This window comes from Stenella coeruleoalba (assembly GCF_951394435.1).
Source record: "Stenella coeruleoalba genome assembly, chromosome: 14".
Taxonomy (NCBI): Eukaryota; Metazoa; Chordata; class Mammalia; order Artiodactyla; family Delphinidae; genus Stenella; species Stenella coeruleoalba.
This window is the reverse complement of record NC_137160.1, coordinates 41,777,835-41,800,729: the sequence shown is the minus strand read 5'-3', so window position 1 is coordinate 41,800,729 and position 22,895 is coordinate 41,777,835. Positions and strand designations below refer to the sequence as shown.

The following is a 22,895-nucleotide window of genomic DNA, read 5'->3' as shown; positions in this document are numbered from 1 at the left end:
TTTTCTGGGAGTCTCAATCACTAAAGTTACTCTTCTGGTAAACCTGGAAACTGAGGCAAGCAGAATGTCAGAAACATGGCCAATATTCCTTTGAATTGGAGTCTGAGATAGTAGTTGTAATCAGAATTCTAGTCTCCTCCCTTGTGAACTAAGAACATTCTTTCTACACAAAGATGAATTTAGCAGCATGTAATTTTCCTTCTTATCCACTAAATGTGGGATTGAATTAGAGTTTACCTAGAGAAATCTAATTTGTCGTTTTGAAAATAAGCAAAAAGCTGTTAGACTGCAATGTTGATATTCTGATCACATTACATATGCATAAGAAGACAGTATCAAGCAAAGCTTTATTTACATTTCCTAAGTGCTTTTTTTTTTTTCATTTTGTATAAACTAATGAGTGGTGCTGTTAGGGAATATGTGTATCCCTCTTTGTGTAATGGATTAAGTGTGAGTCCTGTTAAACACTAGGCCATAAATCAGACTGTGTTCTCTATGCCTAATTAAGGGTTTACAGGGGGAAAAGGTAAATTCTTGAATGAAGGTCTCTACTCAGAAGCAGAGTTTGTTATTTCACAAAGGAAGTAGAGAGATAAAGCAGAAAAAGGAGCAATTTAAGAGAATGAAAGAGAGGAAAACTATGAAAATGGTTTAGCCATTTTATTCTACTTCTCCTCAGATTTAAGAATGCATTAGCTGCTAATGAGGCTGGATATAAGGTGAAAATTTTTATTTTTTAATTAGTGACTGAAATGCAATAATACTATTAATTGACCAGAGAATTTAAAATGAGTGTCAAAATAGTTCTAATCAATTAAAAAAGGAAAACTATATGCATTGACAGTGCAAATAAAACCAGTTACAGAAAAGTTTTGAAGAAAATTTACAATTTTTTTCTTTTTAGCTACATATATTTCTATAATTAGAGTGCATTAAAATCTTAAACTGTTGTAGATTTCAAAAACAAAAACAAAATAATCAGTTAATCCACTTATTTCCTAGTGGAAGAATTGTCAATATTTTAGATAAAATTAGTCTCATATTATTATTATTATTTTTATTTTTTATTTTTTGCGGTACGCGGGCCTCTCACTGTTGTGGCCTCTCCTGTTGCGGAGCACAGGCTCCGGACGCGCAGGCTCAGCAGCCACGGCTCACTGGCCCAGCCGCTCTGCGGCACGTGGGATCTTCCCGGACCGGGGCACGAACCTGTGTCCTTTGCATCAGCAGGCGGACTCTCAACCACTGTGCCACCAGGGAAGCCCTCATAATATTATTAAAACACTTCTGTATGTTCTTGGAGTGCGGCTAATGTTTATCAGCATTCTGATTGTACTTGATTAATAATGCTAATATTTGGCATTATTTCACTTTGCTTTGTATTACTCCTGAACTACTCAGTGAAAAATTGGTGGAGGTGGCATATTGCTATTAAGAGTTAAAAAAGGACATATATCTTGATTGGCTGGACTTTTATTGTATTTACAATAAAAGGAATTGATTCCCTAAATTTCCGATCATTTAGTTTTTACTCAGTAAGTATTTACTGTGGCTTGGATTATGACAAGTAATTTGCTTAGTGCTGGAAATTCAGTCAGTTGGGCAGGGGAGAAAGAAGATAAGGTAACCACCTTCATGGAATTTCCAGACTAGTTAGATCTTAATTGATCATTAACAAAAGATGTTTAGGAAAAACAGAATTATTAAATGTTCCTATCTGTAGAATTCAGAGATTCTCAGCTTAGGCATAATACATATATTTCAGAAATAAATATTGCAAGGTCATCAAGACCACCTAAGACTTCTCCCAATTCCCCTGCAACCCTTGACTCTATTCTCTCCCTTCAACTTTTGTTACTCCTTCCCCACCCCACCTTCTGCTCTGTGTTGTGCCTGCTGGTGGGCATGTATGGGGGAGGAGTATAAGAGATTCCCTTTCATTCCAGACTTCCACAGGCAATGGGCATGTGGAATGGCAATGGAAGCAATCTCAGTCCCTCATTCCTGCCTGAAACACCTAAACTCCAATCTATGGTCAACACTTTAATTAGGATCCAAGGTGAAACCTTGTATTTCCTAAGAGATCAGTCATGACACAACAACTGCTGTCCCCAGATTCTGCAGTCTCTCTTCTCTTAGTATCGGAGTCTCATAGGAAGGTGAACCCTTTCCCAGTACAGCATCACCTCTATTTTGTTTTATACAAACTGATATTGATTACTGTTTGGATTTGGTCTGTACTGAATGTTTATCAATGGTTAAATATCTTACAATATAAAACAACATTCCAGGAGACAAAAAGATCTGCTGGAATTGATGAGGAGAGACATGCACACCAGGAGGTTGAATTGTTGAATCTGAACCTAAAAGCAGGAATGGAAATAAAAAAGCAGGGGAATGCAGAGAAGGTGCCATTACATGCCAATGAATTTTTGAGCTACCGCTATTGCTATATAATTGGGATGGGGATCTTAGAAAAGGAAGAATTTCTAGGGCAGTTCTAACTGGAGCCTGTGCTCTTTGAGTTACCTTTCTCTCCTCGTTTAAAGGAATGGTTCTTGAAATACATGTGATCTTATATGAAATTTAAATGAATGCTAGCAGTGCTTGGAGGATGTCATCTATCTGTTTGAATATTTTCCTAGTACTAAACTGTCCTGACTATTACTGCACTTATATTTGGAAAAGCTTCTCTTCATTCCTACAAATTTGAATGTTCAAATCCTACCCATCCTTCAAATCCCATTTCAAAGGACATTTCTTTCTTAAAGCCTTCTTTAATCTCCCCAGTAGAGAGTTATTTCTCTTATTAATTTTCACAAAATTTTACTTGTACATTTCTTGTGACATTCATCACTCTCTACCTCAGTTAAAAAGATATACATGGAATTTAGCAAACTATAAAAGATCTATAATTGATCTATATGTTTCTTCTTCTCACCACATTTATGTAGAGACTGAGTTAGTCCTAAGGAAAAGTATGGTTGAATGTAGATAGATATACATAGAAGAAAAGAATGTAACAACAGCAACAGCATCTCTGGAATGGTGGCCCATTTCTATTCTGGTGCTATATGAAATATATGTTATTTGAGCATAGAATACTGATCAAATCTTTAACCAGACTTACTTACTATGGAGTATTTATACTCAAATATCCAAAAGTAGAGGTAGAATCCAAAGAGTCAGTTCATAATACTTGGCTCACTGTCTAAGAATGGATATATAAACAACAACTAGTTTTTAAAAATATAATCAATTTATACCTGCTTTAAGTGGGATGATATATTTTCTCTTCTTTAATAATCAGAATTGGTTATTAAAGAATAATAATTTACTGCAAAGCCACTGAACATGTATGTTTTCCAAAAGTTCTTAAGCACTATTTCACAAAAATAACAAATTATATGTTTTTATATATATATATAGATATGTATGTTATGGGCTGATTGCTTAAAATAGGTATTCCTTAATAGAAGAGAAAACATTGGAATGAGAATACAGACGTGAACATAATTCAAATTTAATGTATTTGAAATGTAAAGTAAAAATATAATATGCTGGAATAGTTATGAAAATTGCATGGGTACATTTTTGACCTAGGGATAACTTCAGTGTGTCCTCTAAATCCAGTTAAAAAAGAAAGGAGGAAGAAATGGAGATAATCTTTTGATATTTTTTAAAAAGATGCATAGATTTTTCTTATTCTAATGAATTAATAAGTTACATATTTTTTAAGAATTAGCATAATCAGCTCTTTATGATTACGTACTGCCTCTGCTTAATTTCAAACATTTTTATTACTTCAGTCATTTGACACTGCTCTCAAAGGAAGCACCTTACTATAATTGTTTCGTTCTTAGACATGTCTTTTCATTAGATGTAAATGTTGGAGTTAGGATTATTTATTTTTAAGCACTGCAGTTTAGAATAATAGAAACTATGGGATTAGGGTCAAAAGACTTGGGTTTGACTGATTTAGCAAGAGATCTTGAATGTAATGTAATGTTTTTAAGCTTCATTTCCTCTTTTGTGCAGTAGAGGGAAAACTGTATGTTTAACTGCGTTGTTTCGAGGATCAAATGATATAATGTATATGAAAAAACACAAAGTACTATTTACATACTTTATTATTACAGCCAGGAAATAACCTTACATAAATCATCCAGAATGAGTGCTCTTTTTGTTTTTTAGATACTCAAGATACACACATAATTATTGTGTGGGTCATAGAGCCATTTTTTTCTTTGCCTAACAATAACTTTATTGACCTAAACACTTCACCAGCGATCTAAGAAGTTGGAAAGGTTACGGTAAACTTTCAAGGCTTAACACTTTTTTTTTTTTTGTAGTTCGCTAACAAGGTTAACAGTCCAACTCTTCGTGCACACCAAACCTGACAATTACAAATAATTTTTAAATACATAAGCGTTAGTTGTTTACATATTATGTTTTAGAAAATGATGACGCTATTAAAAAATAACCAGTGCTAAGACACTGCATGGCATTGATCCACGGCTACGGAGCTTCGGTCTTGCATTGTTTAAGATGATGTAGGTGGCTCAACATTGTGTCAAGTTGCACCTTGAACATTAGTTGTGTATCAGAAGAGGCTTTTTTTTTTTTCCACGGTTTCAACAAGGCTTTAGGAATCTACTCAACCCAGCCGAAAAGGGTTAAAGGAGTCCAGCAGAGGGGAGTAGTGCAGAGTGAGTGTGTGTGTGTGTGTGTGTGTGTGTGTGTGAGCGCACAGGACAGAGGCATCGAGTTGCGGAGCGGACTCGTACACAAGTTCCAAAGGCCACCGTGTCCGCGGTAGTCGGCCCTAGGGGGGCCGGAAAGGCACGGCCTGCGCGGAGCTGGCAGCGCCCTGAGGGTCTAGGGGGCTGGGTTGGAGGGAGAGGGGTCTCGTGAGGGTTTCAGGGCGTGGCTGGAGTGGGGGGCGCGCGGCGAGTGTGCGCGGGTGTGCGCGCGCGAGAGGGCGAGTGTGAGCGCGGCGAGTGTGAGCGCGGCGAGTGTGCGGCCGCGTCGCCATTCCCCGTGACGTCAGAGTGTATTGTTGTGAGCGGGGCCGAGCGTAGCATCCCCGGAGCTGTCACCGCGGCGGCCGCGGCGGCGGCGCAGCGCGAGCCCCCTGCGAGCGAGCCAGGCCGGCGCCGCCCCCGCCCCTGTTCCCCGGCTCCATCGCCCCCGCCCCCGGCCCGCCCGCCGCGCGCCGCCGCCGCCGCCGCCCGCGCGCCCCCACCCACCCCACCCCCTCGCTCCATCCCTCCCACCCGCCGCCGCCGCCCGCGCGCCTCCCCCCGCGGAGAGAGTGCGGGTCACCGGGTCACTGGGTCATTGTCTCCGCGCCCGAACCCCGAGCACCCCGTGGAATCCCCCACGTCATCATCAGAACCATCAATGAGATGCAAACATGAAAGACAAGAGGAAGAAGAAGGACCGCACCTGGGCCGAGGCTGCCCGCCTGGTACGTACCGCTCCCCGCCCGCCGCCCGCCGCCCGCGCGTCTCGCCGGCCCCGCCGCACGCCCCGCGCCGGCCTGCGGCGGCGGAGACGGCCACTTCCAGCCCGAGCCGCCGCCCGCTCGCCTGGCTCTTGCTCTTTGTTATTCTGCGGGAGTGGGCTCGCCCGGGGGCCCGTGTGTGTGTGTGTGTGTGTGTCTGTGTGTGTGTGTGTGTGTGTGTGCGTGCGTGCGCGCGCGGAGGGGCGCAGCGATTATCTCGGGGAGCCCGGCGCCCGCCGCGCCCGGGACACTTCTCCCGGTACTTCGCTCTCGGGGCTCGGCTGTACCTCCTCCACGGGTGAATTTACGAGCGCTCGGCCCCGCTTGACTTCCCTCTCTGCTGCTCCGGAGACCTTTGTGTGGCAATTACCACTCCCTCCCGGCCCCTCCACCCCCCGGAATTTCATCAATAACTCTCTGTGCACGGTCTGTGTGTAGGTTCGGCGTTTGTGAGTTCATACATTTTACACGTGCATGCACGGTGTGTGTCAGACCCGGACTTGTGGGGCGTGTGCATGTAGCCTAGGTCGTTGCGTGTCTGTGTGCCGTGTCGTGTGCATTATGTATGCACACTGATACGTGCATGTTTTGTGTGGATCAAGTTCGTTGGTGTTTGTAGGTATTGTGCTCTGACCGATGTTTGTGTGTACATTCCATGCACGTGTGTGCAATTTTGTGAGTGTGTGTGTCCGGGTGTGTGTGTTTGGTGAAGTTGGGTCAGTGTCATTTGTAGCGGGAGGTTATTAAGAGTGTACAGCTAGGTGTGTTTCACTGCCGGCTTCCTGGGCGGTGTTACTTGGCTGCTTTTCCTTTTCTTTAACCTTTCGGAGCTTACGTTTTAATCAGCGAAAGAATGTCTCTATAGAAATGCTGGTTGGCAGAGGGGCGTCGGCGACTTTGGTTTGATGCATGTGTATGTGTGGGTTTTTCTTTTTTTTCCTTCTTCTTCGTTTAACGGACAGCTGTAAACGGTTGTTTTTTTTTTTTAAAGGATATTTCTGTACAGTGTGTCTCACGGGAATGCAAGGCATTACATTTGAAGCTGAGCCTTTCAGGGTTTTGGCTGTATAAATTAAATATTTATTCACCAACTTACTATCAGTTATAAATTGACCAAAAGAAAGCAGACTGCATGCAGCGGAGGTGCAGGGGGGAGGATGGGGGGGAGAAGACCCCAGGATATGTTACTGGGTTGACTTTGTAAGGGTTGTTTTACTATAACTGTGGTCAGGGTTTTTGTTTGTTTGTTTTTGCTTTTTTTTTAAAGCTTTTGAGTAACTACATCATGTTCAAGGAGAACATTTGTCAAAAGTAATTATCTGAGTTCGGTTGAAGGGCCTTGGTGATATGTCTCTGGATTCTGGCAAAGGGTTTTAGATAATTGACCCTATTGCCCTGCGAAGAAGTGGCAAAAGTCCTTTTTTAATTGAGGTCTAGTTATTGGTAGCTGAAGTGGCCAGGCCCCTTTACTTCATCTTTTAATTTGTAATAGTGTATGTTATGATTTCTCCCCTTAATCTGTGATCGTGTTGATGGCTAAATCACTCACTCTCTGTGGATGAATGGGCAGGTGATAGTCATTCTCTAATGAACTACATCTGGGAGAGGAAACTTATTTGTGAGGAATACGTGAAAAGTAAGCAGGAAGCGTTAAGTAGAGGCCAGAATGATGTTATCACTGTATTTTTGCTAAAGCAGAGTACATTACTTATTGTTTGCTGAGCCATTAATTCAGAATTGTGTGAGGGTGTGCAAGGCTTCTGAAAACGCCTTCTTCAGTTTCCTTGGAGTGGCAATCGAGTATTATTATAGAGCTTCAGTGTATGTGTTTTAAACAAGTGAACAATGAGTTGATTTATAAATATTTTAAAATAATGATTGATGAATTAGCTGTATCTGCCTGCAGAGAGTTCTTTAATAAATAACAGTATTCTGATGGAATTTAAAGCTAACCATTTGTATTCAGTCAGTATATGTTGCTATCCTTGAAAGTCCTGTGCTTTATTTGATCTAATTATATTGTATTGATAAATCTTGAAATAGGTTTCCGAGTTACAATGTTTTGTTAAAAGTTGCGTTTTCCTCTTGCAAAGTTCATTGGTGGGAAAAGACACACTAGGAGTCATCAACACAAAAGAATTAATGATAGACCAGATGTCTGTATTTTAACCAGACATATTGAACTAGTAGTTATGGTAATTTTTCAATTTGGTTCAAGTTATTTTTCCCCTGGTAGTTGTACAAATGTGTATGTATTCAAAATGTGACAGTTGAAATAAAATACCGAATAAAATAGCAAGTAATTGTTACTGGAAATATCTTTTTCAGAAATTTGCCGTTTGTAGTAGTGACTTATGAGCATTCTTAACTTATTTTGTGAAAAAGGAGAAATGGTTCCATTTGGGTAATAGTGACAGTTGTTTACATTTTCTTTATGATTACATGAATGCATATAGACTTAAACTCTCTTCCAAACTTGCATGAAAAACATTTTACTCTTATAATTGATAGTATTAATTTATACTCGATGAAAAAGGGATGCCTTTCTTTTAGCATTTCTGTGTTAGAAATACTATTATGTATTTTTACACTGCCACTGCTGATTTTGCTGTCGTTGTTGTTAAGGATTTTTAGCCTTTTCTCCATCAAATGTTAAACCAGATGTCTGAATTTAAAACTAAAGACTAAAGATGGATGGAAAATATTCAACTCGGTATGTGGTTCTTGCAATATAAGAACTAAAGAGAGAGTATCCAAATTAATGTTAAGAATAACCTTCCAAATCATCCAGTGTACACTATGTATTCTATATCTATATCTATATCCATATATGTGTGTGTGTATATATATATATATATATATATATATATATATATCCTACTGGTGTGTGTGTTTGCATGTGATTATCTTGAACGAGAGGATATCAAAGCAGAGGGAATGCAAAATAGATTTTTTTGAACTGAGACCAAAAGCTTATGCTTAAATGTAGCTTGGTATTCACTTTTAAGAAAAATGTATATGGAAGAACAATTCTTTCTAGAGTAACTAAGAACTTCCATCTGACAACAGAATTTTGGTTTTCTTTGTGAGAAAAGTATCCAGCCTCCAAATCTGTAAACTCTGAGTGTCAGCTCCAGGGATTTTATTTTAGATGGAGATGCAGCTATCAAGCTCTACCAATTTTCTCATAGAAGTATGTCCTGTTTGGATGTGGTGGGCTTGTTTATCTTAGGAAAGGAGGGATGGTGGCATAGTTCCCCTGTATTTTCAAGAATGCGGTGATTATTAACAGGCTGCCATTTTTAAATAGTAATATGACATCTTTTATTTTCTTTCTGCCCTGCATCAGTTGCAGAAATTTCAGCCTTCAGCCTCCCCCCATCCCCCTCGGCCTTCTGCAGTTGTGGTTGTTACTTAGCGCAGGGCCATTTAATATGGAGTCTGCTCCCAAACCAGATGCATTTTCATCTGTTTTATCTGCTCTTCTGAGGTTGTAGAGTCTCAGAGGATCCCACAATCACATGGAAGTTTCTTCTGTCTTAATATATGTAGCCCACAATAAGAATAAAAATCAAAACCATAACTCATGTCGAGCTGGGGCTTTGACTTTAATCCTTTCGACTTTTATCTCAAGTCTTCACTCTGTTACTATAAATACAGTTTAAACCATTGTGAAAGCATCTTCATGCTTCTTTGTAAAAAATGAGGATTTGACAGGACTTTGTTTCACTGCACTGAGGGGTTTCTTTGTTACTGGCTTACCACAGAACATACTGTTATTTATATGTTTATTCTAGGTTAGTTCTTTTTTTTTTTGACATGCAAAAATGTTGTTGCTTTGAGAAGTGCTTTTTGATAGTTTAATCAGTTTGTTCTATAGGGAATGCTGCTGTTAAGATAATGGTTCAATGTATTAATTTGTTCCCTGAGTTTCCTTCTATTTGTTTCATTCCTTACAATCTTTGTTTAGTCTCACTGGCACCTGAAAATAAATCTTAATCTTCAATTGCTTTGTGCTTGGTAACATGGCTGATTTATTTGCTCATAGTTTAGATATATTCACACAGATAATGAATATCAGTGGGGTTTTTTTTTTTTTTTTTTGGTAGTTCAAGGTGACCTTTGGAAAATTTTTTAATGGCAAATTTGACTCATTGTTGGGAGAAAACAGGCACATACCCCTTTATGCCATAGCAGAGTTACTGAAGATTTTAAGTAAATTGAAATTTTGTAAATCATAATCTATTAAAAATTAAGTAGGGGTTTATTAATTAAAGGAAATCTGTGCGAATCTTTTGCACAGTGAAGATTCTTTTGCATAATGCATTAGATTCTAAATAAACTGTTAGGGTTTCTGTCAAATAAAGCTGAATGGTAATGGTAGCTGTCAAACTAGAAAACAATTCCTAATTGTTAATGTACTGGTTGCCTTGCCTTTTATCTTTGTATTTTAGAAATAAATATAATTTCTCAGGGGCGGTGAACATAGGGATGGAGGGGAGAGCATTGGTCCTGCTTTTGGCATTTTCTCACTGTTCTAGTGATGCTCAGATTTTAGGTTATGACCAGGCCTTCATAACAGTTGAGAACATTTTGACTTGTGATTCGGGGTAAGCCCCAAAGGTGCACATGAGCCATAACTGTGACAGTGCTTACTGGTTTGGGAGCCTGGCTAATGTATTTGGCAAACGCAGTTTTATTTTCAAAAGCTTACATTTTGGTTGGTTTGATTCAGCTGTTTTCTGTGATTCACACATAGCATCATCTCTTTACGTCTATATCTCATCATCTTTCTTTCAGATATGCAACCTAAATTTTCATTTTGCAATATGAAAGATGGAAAAGAGTTGAGCAAGCTGTATGCCTCTCGAGAAGAAAGAAGGAGTTTCAAGTTGGAAAAAAAAATGTGTTTGAAATAATGAGGAATGTGCACTTGGGCCCAGTGTATAGGTTGTTAATTTTTTATTTCCTGCCGACATGAAAGAGAATTTTAAGAATTCTTTCTTAAGTTTTTCTCTCTTTGACAAATTCTTTAGTAGCAGATGAGCATATGGTAGCTTTTAGACTTGGAATTTCACTACAGAAAAACTAACTGATAAAGTAATTAAATTTAATTTTTAATAATGTAATCATTTCAACACTTCACTGAACTGCATTGGAAATGTGAAGTATGGTCCCTAAATATTTTGAGGGCTCCTACATAGCATATGGTTCAAATGCCAGGGACGATACAAAGATATATCCTTAAGGAGTGTAGAGTTCAGTGGTGGAGACTAGAGAACTTGGAGGGTGACTGAGCAGACACCAGCCGTGGGCCTCGCATGAATGATCAAGAGGCACTAGTTTACAGATTTACAGAAGGGAGAAGGTGATTGTAGAAGGCTTACTGGATTAGGCGAAGCTTGGTTTGTCCTTGAAATCTGAATAAGATTAAACAGGTGATGAGAAAGCATTCTAGGAAAAGAGAACCGCACGGGCACAAGGGGTACTGTCAGGTGAGAGGAAGGGTTCAGGGGACAATGAACAGGACAGTCTAGAAATCTCAGAAGGCTTGAGGATGTGGGCACTGAAATAAAGTTGAAAATTAAATCGTGACCCAATTGGGGAGGGTTTTGAAAGTAATATTAAGACAGTTGGACCTTGTAAATTGTAGTATGGGTCTGGTGGGGTTGCGGGGGGGGGTAGTAGAAACACACAGCACGCACACACACATACCCCAGAATGACTCTTCCTTACAGAGAGGGGACCCCGGTGGTCTGAGGGTGTCTCTGAATGCTTCCATTACTTAGAAATAGAGTCTAAAAGCAAAACTGATGTTAGAAATATTTTATTTTAAATAATACAACTTTGTTCTGTCCCATAGCCTTTGCCAAATGAGGGAAAGTAAACATTAGTAAGTACTATACCTTACAGTTGTAGAAAATGTATCCAGAGCACTCATTTGCCAAAAATACTCTCTTGAGATCAGTAGGTAGCTAGGGTTATCTCAGTAACTCATTCTCCTAGTGTGGGATTTAATGACGTGCCCAGTATCTTCACCTTGTTTGTAAGGAGCAGGGCTGGCATAGGTCTCTTTTTAAAAATTCTGTGCTGTCTTTCTGATTTTAAAAAAATAATACAAGCATTTTAATGGATGTGAATTTAACGGATTTGTTGCATGGAGGCATGCGGAGGATCCAAGCCTCCATCACACTTATTGCCTGCCTTTCGTTTCTCTCTCTTTCTCTCTCTTTTTTTCTAAGCATCAAAACTTTGCATGGTGGTGGTAGTGGTTGTTCATTTATAATTTAAGATCCCTTCTCCCCGACCCTTGAGGTCCTCAGTTGCAGATCCTGGGTCTTTCCTGCCGGGGCTGGGAGGAGGGGCATCTGTACAGAAGGACTTTCCGCTATTTGCCAGGACTGAGTGCCTTGATTGTTCTGCTTTTGTCCCCGCACAGTGGGTAGCTGTGGAAATCTAGCCCTGACTGAAACTTTCCCTGAAGAGCCCTTGGGGAACAAATAGAAACATTATATGATTAGCCACATTGTTTTCATTATTAAACAAATCTACATAAAAGGATAGCAATTAACAGCTTTATCTGCCTGAACTTAGACACCTACCTTTCCTCTTGCCTCCATATTCCCACTTGAAGTGGTAACAGTTAACTGTTGCTGATTTTAATGTCAGCAACTGACGAAACTAAATTGGGAATAGGCACTTCTCCTGGTTGATTGACATATAGCCCTCTGACACATTCTTCTGTAGTTTTAAGGCAAATTCATGCCCTGGGGTTAGAGCCAAAGGGCTTGTCAGAACATTGACTTTAATAGCTGAAATATATAACTTAAATGACATCCAAGACCTTAGCTTTGGTGGAACTTTTAGAACCTGAGGAATTCTCCAAGGCAGTGCAATTTATACTTAATGGACAAACTTAGAACTTGTAAGATTTTTGTCTAAGTGTATAGATGTATAATTTACTTTATGATGCAGTTATTTACCATGGGTTTATTTTGCTTATATTTAGCATAAATTAGTCCATGAACAACTTAGATAATGATTTTTAAAATAATTCCACAACTGACTTTTTTGGCAAGTGTTCCAAGTGTTTGCTAATCCAATAGTTGATTTCGGAATATATTATTTATGACTTAAAGAAGGGAATAGGAAGGACCTTCTTCGTCTTACTCAGAAGACAGATGGCATTTTCAAGATTTTGTTAACTATCATGTTTTGAAACCTGTCTTAGTAAATTCAGGGAATTAGAAATTGAGATTGGATCTTTGCGCTTGTTTTTCAGCTCAGTCATAGAGAAGACATGATATAGTGAGGCTGTTGGTTATTCTTAGGGTCTTAGGGTTTTTTTTTTTTAATGTCAGAAATAAATGGCTATACATGTAATTTGTGCATGTATGGAAACCTTGTTGACGTAGCTGCAGAACTAAGTCACTGTCTGGACCATCAGGACTCTGTATGACCTTCCCTGCATCCTCTCCCTACCATGCACAAGCAACAGACACTCTCTTATTTGAAAATGTGTTTAATAAGAAAATCTCCTCCCTTTAAAATATGTGTTATCATATCCTCAAAATATCGCAGTCAGAAATCGTCATTCCTAAATTCTCTGTTTAGTCTAATTTCTTATCTCTTTTAAGCCAATCCTAGAAATCAATTAAACTTTTTGAATTAAACTTCTTTGATATTTTCCTTGTTCCCTTTCCATCACTCTTGCTCTTTCCTGCTTGCTTGAGGGTCTCCTTTCAGGTTCCCTCTTAATGCTGGTATATCTCAGAATTCTGTGTCCCCCATCCTTTTGATTCTCCTCTCCTTGGGCAGTCTCATCCACCTCAATGGAAGTGTCCCAGGATAAGGACTCTAGCCTCCTTAAATTTTGGACTTACACTAACAGTGTCTATCGTTTATCTCTATGTACTGTGGATATTTCAAATGAAATTTATCCAGTTCAGTTAAATATTCATTAGAGACCTCCCACCAATGTACCATGCATTGGGTCCACAAAGAGGAAAGGACAGCACTCCTGTCTGGAGACTTATCTATATGAACGTAAACACGTGATGTCTGTGGAGAGTGGTAAATTCTGCCTTCTAAGTATAGCTCACATTTAGCTCCTCCTCTTTTCATTCTCTATATTTACTGAGTTCTGACCTTCCAACTAATTTCATCACTAATTTCTTTTCCAAATCTTACTTACTGAAGCTGTATTTATCTTTCTAGAACAGACCTGATCTTACTGAATCATTCCTCTGCTCACACTCTTGTGATTACCTGTAAGTTAAAGTCCAACGGGTCATGGGAAGCCCGTTTCAATATCAGAAATCCTTTTGTTAGGTGATGTCTGATTGCTTCCCCTAATAATATGCAGAATTTAGCATGTTCTGTCCATTATACATCGCACCAACCTTCCCATTGTGTGATAATCTCTGCAACCTTAGATTTCTTTTAAATTCTTTGAAACGTAACAGAGTAGTTATTTTTAATATGAGATAGTTAAATTCATCAACATCTGTGCTCAACTTTATTTCTTGTATTATACTTTATTTCTTGTATTATACTCACTCTCCGAGTTGCCTCCTTTAACAGCTTTTTTTTTTTAATAGAGGGTCTCCAGGTTCATAAACAGTCTTTGTATTTCTGAAATGTTTTTGTTTTGCCCACCCCTTAAAAATCTTTCTTATTAAGATTTTGTATTTTGAGTTATAGACTCACATGAAGTTATAAGAATTAAAAAAGAGTGAACAAACGGCCAAATCCTCTCCCTGTCATCCATATCTTCTTCCCAAACCCTCCATATTCTCATAATTTTAATCTGAATACAGTCAAGATTGGGTATGCAAAAGTGGGCAGCATCAGCCTTTAGGAAGCATTATCCCCCAAATATGTGGATTATAATTCAAAAAGAGATTTTTTTCACAAAGCTCAGCACATCTTCCATTAAGAAAAATTGGAGAAACTGGTAGGACAAAACTAAGAGATCCTATGTTGCTCTCACCTTTGAGTGCTAATTTAACTAGTTGTAAAAGTCTTAGTTGACAATTTTTTTTTACCCTTAGTACTTCAGAAATGTTTCTTCATTATGTTCTTGCATCAGTGGTTGTAATACCTTGTCTGTGATGAGTGTCATTGTTTATTTTTTAAGAGGTAATATGCTTTTTGTATATGAGAGTTGTTACATGTTCTCTTTATCCTTGAAGTCCTGAAGTTTTAATGCTTTGTCTTAAATGTTTGTGTTTATTCTACCTGGTACCTAGAGTATACTCTTTTTTTAGAGTGTACTTAATTGTTGCCTTTTTATGCTTTAAAATTTTAATCATGTTTTGGTATGGAGCTTACTTATTGTGTCCCCAGAAGGCCATGAATTCTTTAAAGTCTTCTAAGAGTTCCCACAGCATCTCATAGTATGGGTTAGCATTAAAAACAACGTGGAAAGGACTCCCCTAATATGGAACAGGATACAACAATGAATGTGCTGGCTTTGCCAGTCAGAATTATGGAGTGCAAGCAACAAAAAACAATTCATGCTAACTTAAGTAGAAAATGAGGCTTTTTCTGGAGGCCATAAAGTAGTTTATATAATCATCCGGAAGGATCCGGAAAAAAAAAAAGGCTGGAAAAATAGGCAGGGATCCGTAGAGGCTGAGCAGCAAAAACACACACAGTCATGCTATAAGAACATTCTACTTGGGATATGGCTGTGGTACCACTACCACCACTCGTGTCACCACTGTGACTTAGTGCTGTCATAGGACACTGCTATTGCTCCCAGCGTATCATATGTTTCTGTTTTGTTTTGTTTTGTTTTTTTTTTTTGCAATACGCGGGCCTCTCACTGTTGTGGCCTCTCCCGTTGCGGAGCACAGGCTCCGGACACGCAGGCTCAGCGGCCATGGCTCACGGGCCTAGCCGCTCCGCGGCATGTGGGATCTTCCCGGACCGGGGCACGAACCCGTGTCCCCTGCATCGGCAGGCGGACTCTCAACCACTGCGCCACCAGGGAAGCCCTCATATGGATGTATCATAATCCACTCTGTCTTTGCATCCCAGACTCAAGATTCATATTCACAGACAGATGCATCTAATTGTCAGACTGTGGTTCCCAAATCTGCACCTTAGCTGCTAGGGACTGATGAGAAGGTGTACATGGCCTCTTTACTGCTGTAGTGGAAACATCTCCATTTGCATTTTCATAGTGACAATAAAGTCAACAAGGTTAAAACTGAATGCCATATCTCTTCCCACCTTCTGTTCCCAGCAAGTCTGCTCCCCCTTTCTTTCTTCTCTCTATGAAAGCCACCACCATCTTCATAGTTCTTCAAAGCAGGAACCTTCTTGTCATCATTAATGCCTTTTTGATCTTTTTACCTTTTTATCCAGTAATCACTGAGTTCTGCCAGTTTTATCTCCTTTTCTTCAAATCTTCAAATTCTCAAATGTATGCTACACTTACATCCATTTCCACTGTAATTTACCCTGACTCAGGCAGTATGTGGGTTTGGGAAAGAATGTAGATTAATGACAGGCCTAAAAGTCAGGCAGATGTATGTTTGAGTCTCAGTTCTGCCACTTACTATGTGTTTGACTTTAGGCAAATTATTTAACATCTCTCAATTTTAGTTCAATTGTCTATTAAAGGGAATAATGGCATTACAGAGTGGTTGGAATATTTAAATAAGATAATATGTGTAATGTACTTAAGTACAGTGTCTGACATCAGAAGGTGCCAGTTAATGTTAGTGTCTGGTAGTTCCCATCTTCTTGTTAAGTTGATACAAGCACCTTGTAAGTGGTTTCACTGACTCTAGACTTGCCTCCACTGAGAATCATTCTCCTTATTACATCCACAGCTGCTTCTTCAGAGGTAGAACTGGTTCATGGTATCCCCCTGAGTCTGACTTAGTTCCTGTGGGAAACAGATGGCATTATCTTAAAATGGGTGATTGAAGAAAGTTAGGGCACAATAAAAGAAAAGAACAAGGGATAGTGAGACAAATCGGGGATATCACCAGCAGGAAGATGTAACTATCCTTAGACTGGAAGGGCCAAGCAGAGCAGGGAGTGGTTATTGCAGTGATGTGGGCTCTGATTATAGGAGAAGGGTGACTGACAGACGCTGTGACCATAGGTGGTGGAACATAGCCGCTGCCAGCCCTCACCCCTGCAAGAGGGGAAAACATGTACATTGACACTCGCTCCACTCTTCTTCCATCCGCTGATCTCCAGTTGGTGCCTCCTATTGGCTGAACCCACCCATTAGTCAGAGGACAGAGGACCTCCATTGAGGAAATTCAGTTGTCAGCCTACTGGGTCACAAAGCTGGGTGGAGAAGGGTAAAAAGTGTATCTGGAGTTGCTAATGGGGAATATACAAAGTACCTCTTTTTCAAAAACCCTTTAATAGCTTCCCATTATTCTAAGAGTATCGTGCCACTTGCTTCAAGATCCTTCAGGTTTGTCTTTTGCTTATATCTCCAGTTTCATTGCTTGATTCTCTTACCATCGTCATTCTAAATGACAGTCATACAAAGTACTGTTAGATCTTTGAATTTATCATACTGTCCCATATTTTGTCTTGACTTGGTACATGTTGTTCCTTTTCTTTGTAAAATCCTCCCTCCCTACCCTTCTGTTTCTTTTCATTTGGTAAATTCCCACACTTTCTTCAGATTTCAGCTTCCTTTGAGAAGTTTTTACACGTTCCCAAAGCACTTCATAGTTGGGACAGTATATTATAATTAGTTGTTTACTTTCTTGTTTATAATTTTTCCCGAGTGCCTGATGCACTACCTCGTGTTAGGATGGTGCTTATTATAGTTAACTAAAGTGAATGAGTCAAAGAAGATTTTTCAGAGGAGCTGTTAGAGCTAAGTTTTTAGAAGTTTTCAAAAGATCTGCAGAACTGTAACACTTCTGTCTTCTTGATTTATTTCTGTGTCATTGTCATTGTGCAATCTAGAGAAGGGATCAAATTTCCTGAGACTCAGTTGGACAACTGATAGATTTTGAAAATCTGTGTCTGCTGTCAATTCACTAGCCTCTTTTGTTACTCTGAGATAATAATTTAATGAAATCAATGGCAATGAAAAATATTCAGTTCCTGCCATTAATATGTTAGGTACCATGTGACTGCAATAAGATATGAACGTTGACCTTTGGGAAATGATCATTAAAAAAACAAAAAACCCTTAGGGCCCAAGAGATACTTTTTTTGTAAATTTAAAGTTGCAAGGTGTAGTAGAAATTCAGTAACCTAAAAGTAATCTTCTTTTATGTTTGATTTTAATAAGGCACAGTGATGATCTGTAAAGGCTTTCTATGACTCGCAAACCAAAAAGAGAATTATCTAGTGTATTGATTTACAACACAGATTGGAAATGTTTGCAAAGTAAATAATCTCCTTTATACACATAAGTAAAATATTTATAAGCTTAATGTCATAGCCTCCTTTTGAGAGTGTAGAAATCTGATATAATGATGGAATAGACTTTGTATATCAGCTATCATAAAACATTACTATTACTAAATTAACTAATAATTAAAATAACAATTACTAAGGTAATGACTAATAATGGCTAATAATAGCTAATACTTAGTGGGTGCTTGTATACCTGATACTACACTAACTTGTTATATGCATTATATTGTTTAATCCTAAGAGCAAACCTAGGAGACACATTGTAGTATTATCTACCTTTTTAAATAAAGAGATTGAGATTTAGAGTGTCAGTTGAGTTTCTCTCAGTTGCAAGTGAAATAAATTTAGTGAAAACTAGTTTAAGCAAAAAGGCTCACAAAACTGAGAAGTCCAAGGGTGGACTTCGGTTGTAAGTGGGTGTGGAGATATAGAGAATGTCATCAAAGTATTTGCTTTCTCTCCATCTTTTGTATTTGTTTTTTCTTGGCCTCATACTGCAGACAGGGTCCGATAGAAGTCTTGGTCCAGATAAGATGGTTACTGCACCCCAGACCTGCATCCTCCAAGCCTAGCACACCAGCATAAAAAGAATCTCTTTCCCTCCTCCTCCTCATTATTATTGTTTTTGTTGTTGTTATTTTATTCAGTAAATGCCCTCCCAGGGAAGCCTTTACTTTGTCCTACTTGGCTGATATACCCATCCCTCATCGACAGCAATGGCCAGTATGAGGTGACATGATTGATTACCATACAGGGATCACATACAGCAGAAGCAAATTACACAAAAGCACCAATAAAGATGGAAAGTGTGCTGGGAAAACATTATAAATGCCGTTGTCTGGGCTTTTGGAGAGGGTGAGTTAATTTGCTGAGCTAGTAAGTAGTGGAGCAATGATTAAAACCCATGTCTGCCCAACTTAAGAGCTAAGCATATTAAGCATATAACTTTAATATTAAGCATATTAAAGTTAGATACTTTCTTATTCATTCTTTCTGGTATTGTTTTAATGATATTTGCTTCACATTTTCAAGATGTTAAAGCCTAGGCAGCCATTGCGAAGATTCCGAAGGTTTCTTTGGGGTGTTTCCTCTGGAACTAACTTTCCTGATTTAGAGGCTAGAAGTTACAATGGATGGTTTCTGTTCTGTTTTCCCTCACAGACAAGTTTCTTTAAATAGAGTTATATTCTAATGGTCTTTATATAATATTTATAACGTAGTTTAGCATAATTCACAAAATACATAATTCTGGATGAAGCTTCCAGGTACTTTCTGGCGGCAAGTAAATATTTTTATTCGCTGACTAAATGCCAAGTTTTCTTCACAGGGATGATCATGACCCTTAGAGGATGTTAGTTTAGCGAAATAGAGCAAACTGTTCTTTTCCATAATGTAAATCCTCACTCATTTCTCTGAATATTGAGATAAGATCAGCATAAGATAATGACTCCTTATTTCATATAGAATTCTGTGGGCATCACAGTCTTATTGCTGTCACTTCTTATTTATTCATTTAATGGCTCTTAGCCTTGTGGAAATTCAACCATACCTTTTCATTTTCATTTTGATTTTTTTTTTTTTTTTGCCTCACCACACGGTATGTGGGATCTTAGTTCCCCGACCAGGGATCGAGCCCATGCCCCCTGCATTGGAAGCGCGGAGTCTTAATCACTGGACCACCAGGGAAATCCCCATACCTTTTCATTTTGGATGAAGGTGGATGGCACTGAGTGTTGATGTTTATTCATGGTCTGCTCTAGGCAGAGATGCTACTGTGTATAAAGAGAAAAACACATTTAACCCAACAGGATCTTTAATGAGGAAATGAGAAAAATAAATAAAGACTGTTAAATATAAACAAAAATATCATCTATCTCCTGTTCTCATCCTTTCTCCAGTTTTTATATGTCTGTTTTACCACTTTTAGCTAATGCTGTCTTCACAAACCAAGTTCTAATAACTAAATGGGAATAGAGGGATTATCAGTAGGAAAAACAAAAATCAATGAGCAAATATAGATACTGTATCACCTTTTAATCTTCTAATGACTGTTTTTTTCCCCTTTTTCCAGAACTCACTATTGAATGAGCTTGGCTTCATGGTAGGAAATGCAAGATTCATGAAAGTTATTTTCATTTGTTAAAAGCTTTAGTGGAGAATGAGGCCCTTTTAAAATTAGTCCAGTCTTCCAGTGCATCTTTTCAAGAATTGTCTCTTATTCTCCTGATACTAGGTGATAGTCATAGGCAGGTTTTAACAAATGAAAGAAGCAACTTGAAGCACGTTAAAGGTGTCATCCAGAAAAATGAATGATGAAGAAACGAGCAGTGGGACTTTAATAAAGCTTAGTGTTTTGTCATAATTTTTTTTTCCTGTGTGTTTCTGCATACACACTTGATCCTAAACTCCACAGAGGTTAGGGGCACAGACCAACCGCAGATTCGAAAATCTGTGTAGGGAGTTGGTGCTCCCTACCTGCAGTTCCTCTGCCTCTGTGGTTCCATATCGATGGATTCAACCAGCTGTGGATTGTGTCGTACTTACTGAAAAAGATCTATAAGTGGTCCTGCGCAGTTCCAACCCATGCTGCTCAAGGGTCAGCTATTTTCAGTTGTGTTGGAGAGACCCTACGGAGAGAAAAAGATTGTTTTCGACTAAATTATTATTATTTTCTAATCTCTTCCTCTGTCTTGAATGAATGGCTGACTGGCGATTTTGTTATAGGCAGTAGGTTGGCGCAGGGTGGAACTTCTTTGCCCCTTGAAGTCAGGTGTTACCAGGTGCGTGGTCTTATTCCCTCTGGTCAGGCTTTGATTCACCTTTTTCTTTCCCGGCTGTGTTGATCCCAGAAGCTGCTGACAAGATGAAATTTCCATCACCCTGTGTCTTGATTGGACATGTAGATGTGAATGAGGAATCAACATCTGTTTTAATCCACTAAGATTTGGGGGTCGGTTTTTACTGTTTCCTATCCCTGCCTGTCCTGACAGATACAGTCCTGATAGCAAAACAGATGTTTTTGTTCCAGGCCACCTTTTCCCTTTGTTTATGAGACACTAAATGCTTCATTACATGCTTAAGAGGTAAGGAAAGCAAACAAGGTTAAGTCCCTGTTTTCTTCTTCATTGCATTAAATTGCTTTGTAAAATCATCCTCTCCAGTAAAAATCTTTGATATTTTTAAACCAGAAAACAATAGAGGATTTTCATTCACAGAAAATTCTTTTATATTCTCTCTTAAGATAATTCTGTTTATTTTTTTCCTGATAAAATAAGTGCTTTTCCTTCCATCTGTCTACTGAGGAGGACAGTTTTCTAACCAGAAAGAGTGGAACAATTATTGTTAACAGGGAATTGAATTCTAAAATGGTTGAAGAGATAGAAAAAGGGCACCTGGACATTTTCAACAAGTTCAGGTTCCCAAGTCCAGACAAAGTCTGTTTCACATTGAAAAGGTATGGCCAGATTTCCACACCACTGAGAACAGGAAAGCAGATACTGTAATAACACCTCCTTTCTTTCTTTCTCTTTCTTTCTTTCTCTTTCTCTCTCTTTTTTTTTTTTTTTTTGCCAAGAGGAGTGCTGGTAGAAAGGAACACCCCCACTAAGGGATTATATTTCCCAGTCTGTCTCAGAGAGTTCTGTCTCCATTTCCCTTCCATGGAGGGCTTGGTCACCCTCGGGCTATTTCCCACCAGTTTCCACTCTTCTCTAGATACAGCACACAGAAACTCCTGACAGCTGACAGACTCCCCATTGAGCCCTACCTTTTCATGTAGGAAAAGGGAGAAAAAATGAAGAAAACTCGTCTTGAAAGCCTGCAGACTTTCATACCACAAGGAATGTGTTGACCATATGCATCTTAAACCAGGCGAACAATGTTTGTCCAGCCCTTGAACTCACCAGTATGCAGCCCTATCCGTTCCATGCTCAGAAGCAAAAACTCAAAACCAGATTTCCTAGAATTTTCTACCAGTCTTTTGCTCAAATGGCAGTGGAGTTGTTGATGCGCAGTCCCTTACATGTTAAACTATAATTTTCAGTACAGCATAATTTATCTGTAGGAGACATTGATTTTCACAATGAATTCCTTATCTTCAGAGTTTTTTGGCCTTTGTATGGGGGTGTAGCTCCTTCATTATAATTATTATAGGCAAAGCCACCACTGAATTGCTAGGGTCACAAAGCAGACTTTCATCTTCTCATTTTAATTCCCAATAATATGGAGATGATACATTTTGTTTTTATCTTCCCTTTGTACCAGGTAACCTACAGAATATTCCAGTATTTGTTCTCCTATAGGGTCTCTATACCCAATGGCAGGTGTAATTAGCTCTTAAAACCTGAACGTCAAGGTGGTTAACAGAACTCTCAAAGCTTTTTCTACAGATAGTTTCTACAGGGAGAATTTGATTCCTTGTGGGCTTAATGCCTACTGCCTGTAGTTGAGTGAATCTAGGAGAAAAACATCTGGCCTAATTTATCTTCAGGAGTAATTCAATAATGCTGAATGGCATCCTCTAGGAAAAATCTAAGTAAGAGTTTCTGTAAGCACTAATTTAGAGTTGGTTAATAGGTAACTCTTATTTGTATTTCTTTCAAAGGGATAGATATTTTGATCACATCGGAGCTAATCATTTTTCTTCATTCTGACATAAACGTGGCATTATGGTATAATGAGCTCCCAGCCTGGTTGTATGCAAAACTCAACTGGTAAAATCAGGACTGAGGACAGCTAAAAAGCAATAGGGACTATCTGATTTCATAAAGAATCTTTTGTTGGCAAAGGTAAGTTTTAATGTTCCATTGCTCCCTTAAAGAGACTCAGCCCATACTTCATATCAACAAATATGGGCTGATTGAAACCAGTTCTGTTGCTTTGTGCCCTGATAAATATGGCCTTCAATTTCTCTAGCACCTAGTTTAAGAAACAGGACCTGAAAGGAGGGTTGGATGCAAACCTGGAAAATTTGGCTAAT

At 38.9% G+C, this 22,895-nt stretch overlaps 1 protein-coding gene across 1 annotated transcript in view; it reads left to right on the top strand.

Moving 5' to 3' along the window:
* Positions 1-5,310: 5,310 nt before the first annotated feature.
* The window catches only part of ASXL3 (ASXL transcriptional regulator 3), a 174,264-nt gene continuing 156,679 nt past the window's right edge, over positions 5,311-22,895 (top strand). The window contains exon 1 of the mRNA XM_079942252.1: positions 5,311-5,470. Within this exon, the coding sequence (XP_079798378.1) occupies positions 5,417-5,470 (54 nt within the window). The 5' untranslated portion in view covers positions 5,311-5,416. The remainder of the gene's footprint in view (positions 5,471-22,895) is intronic.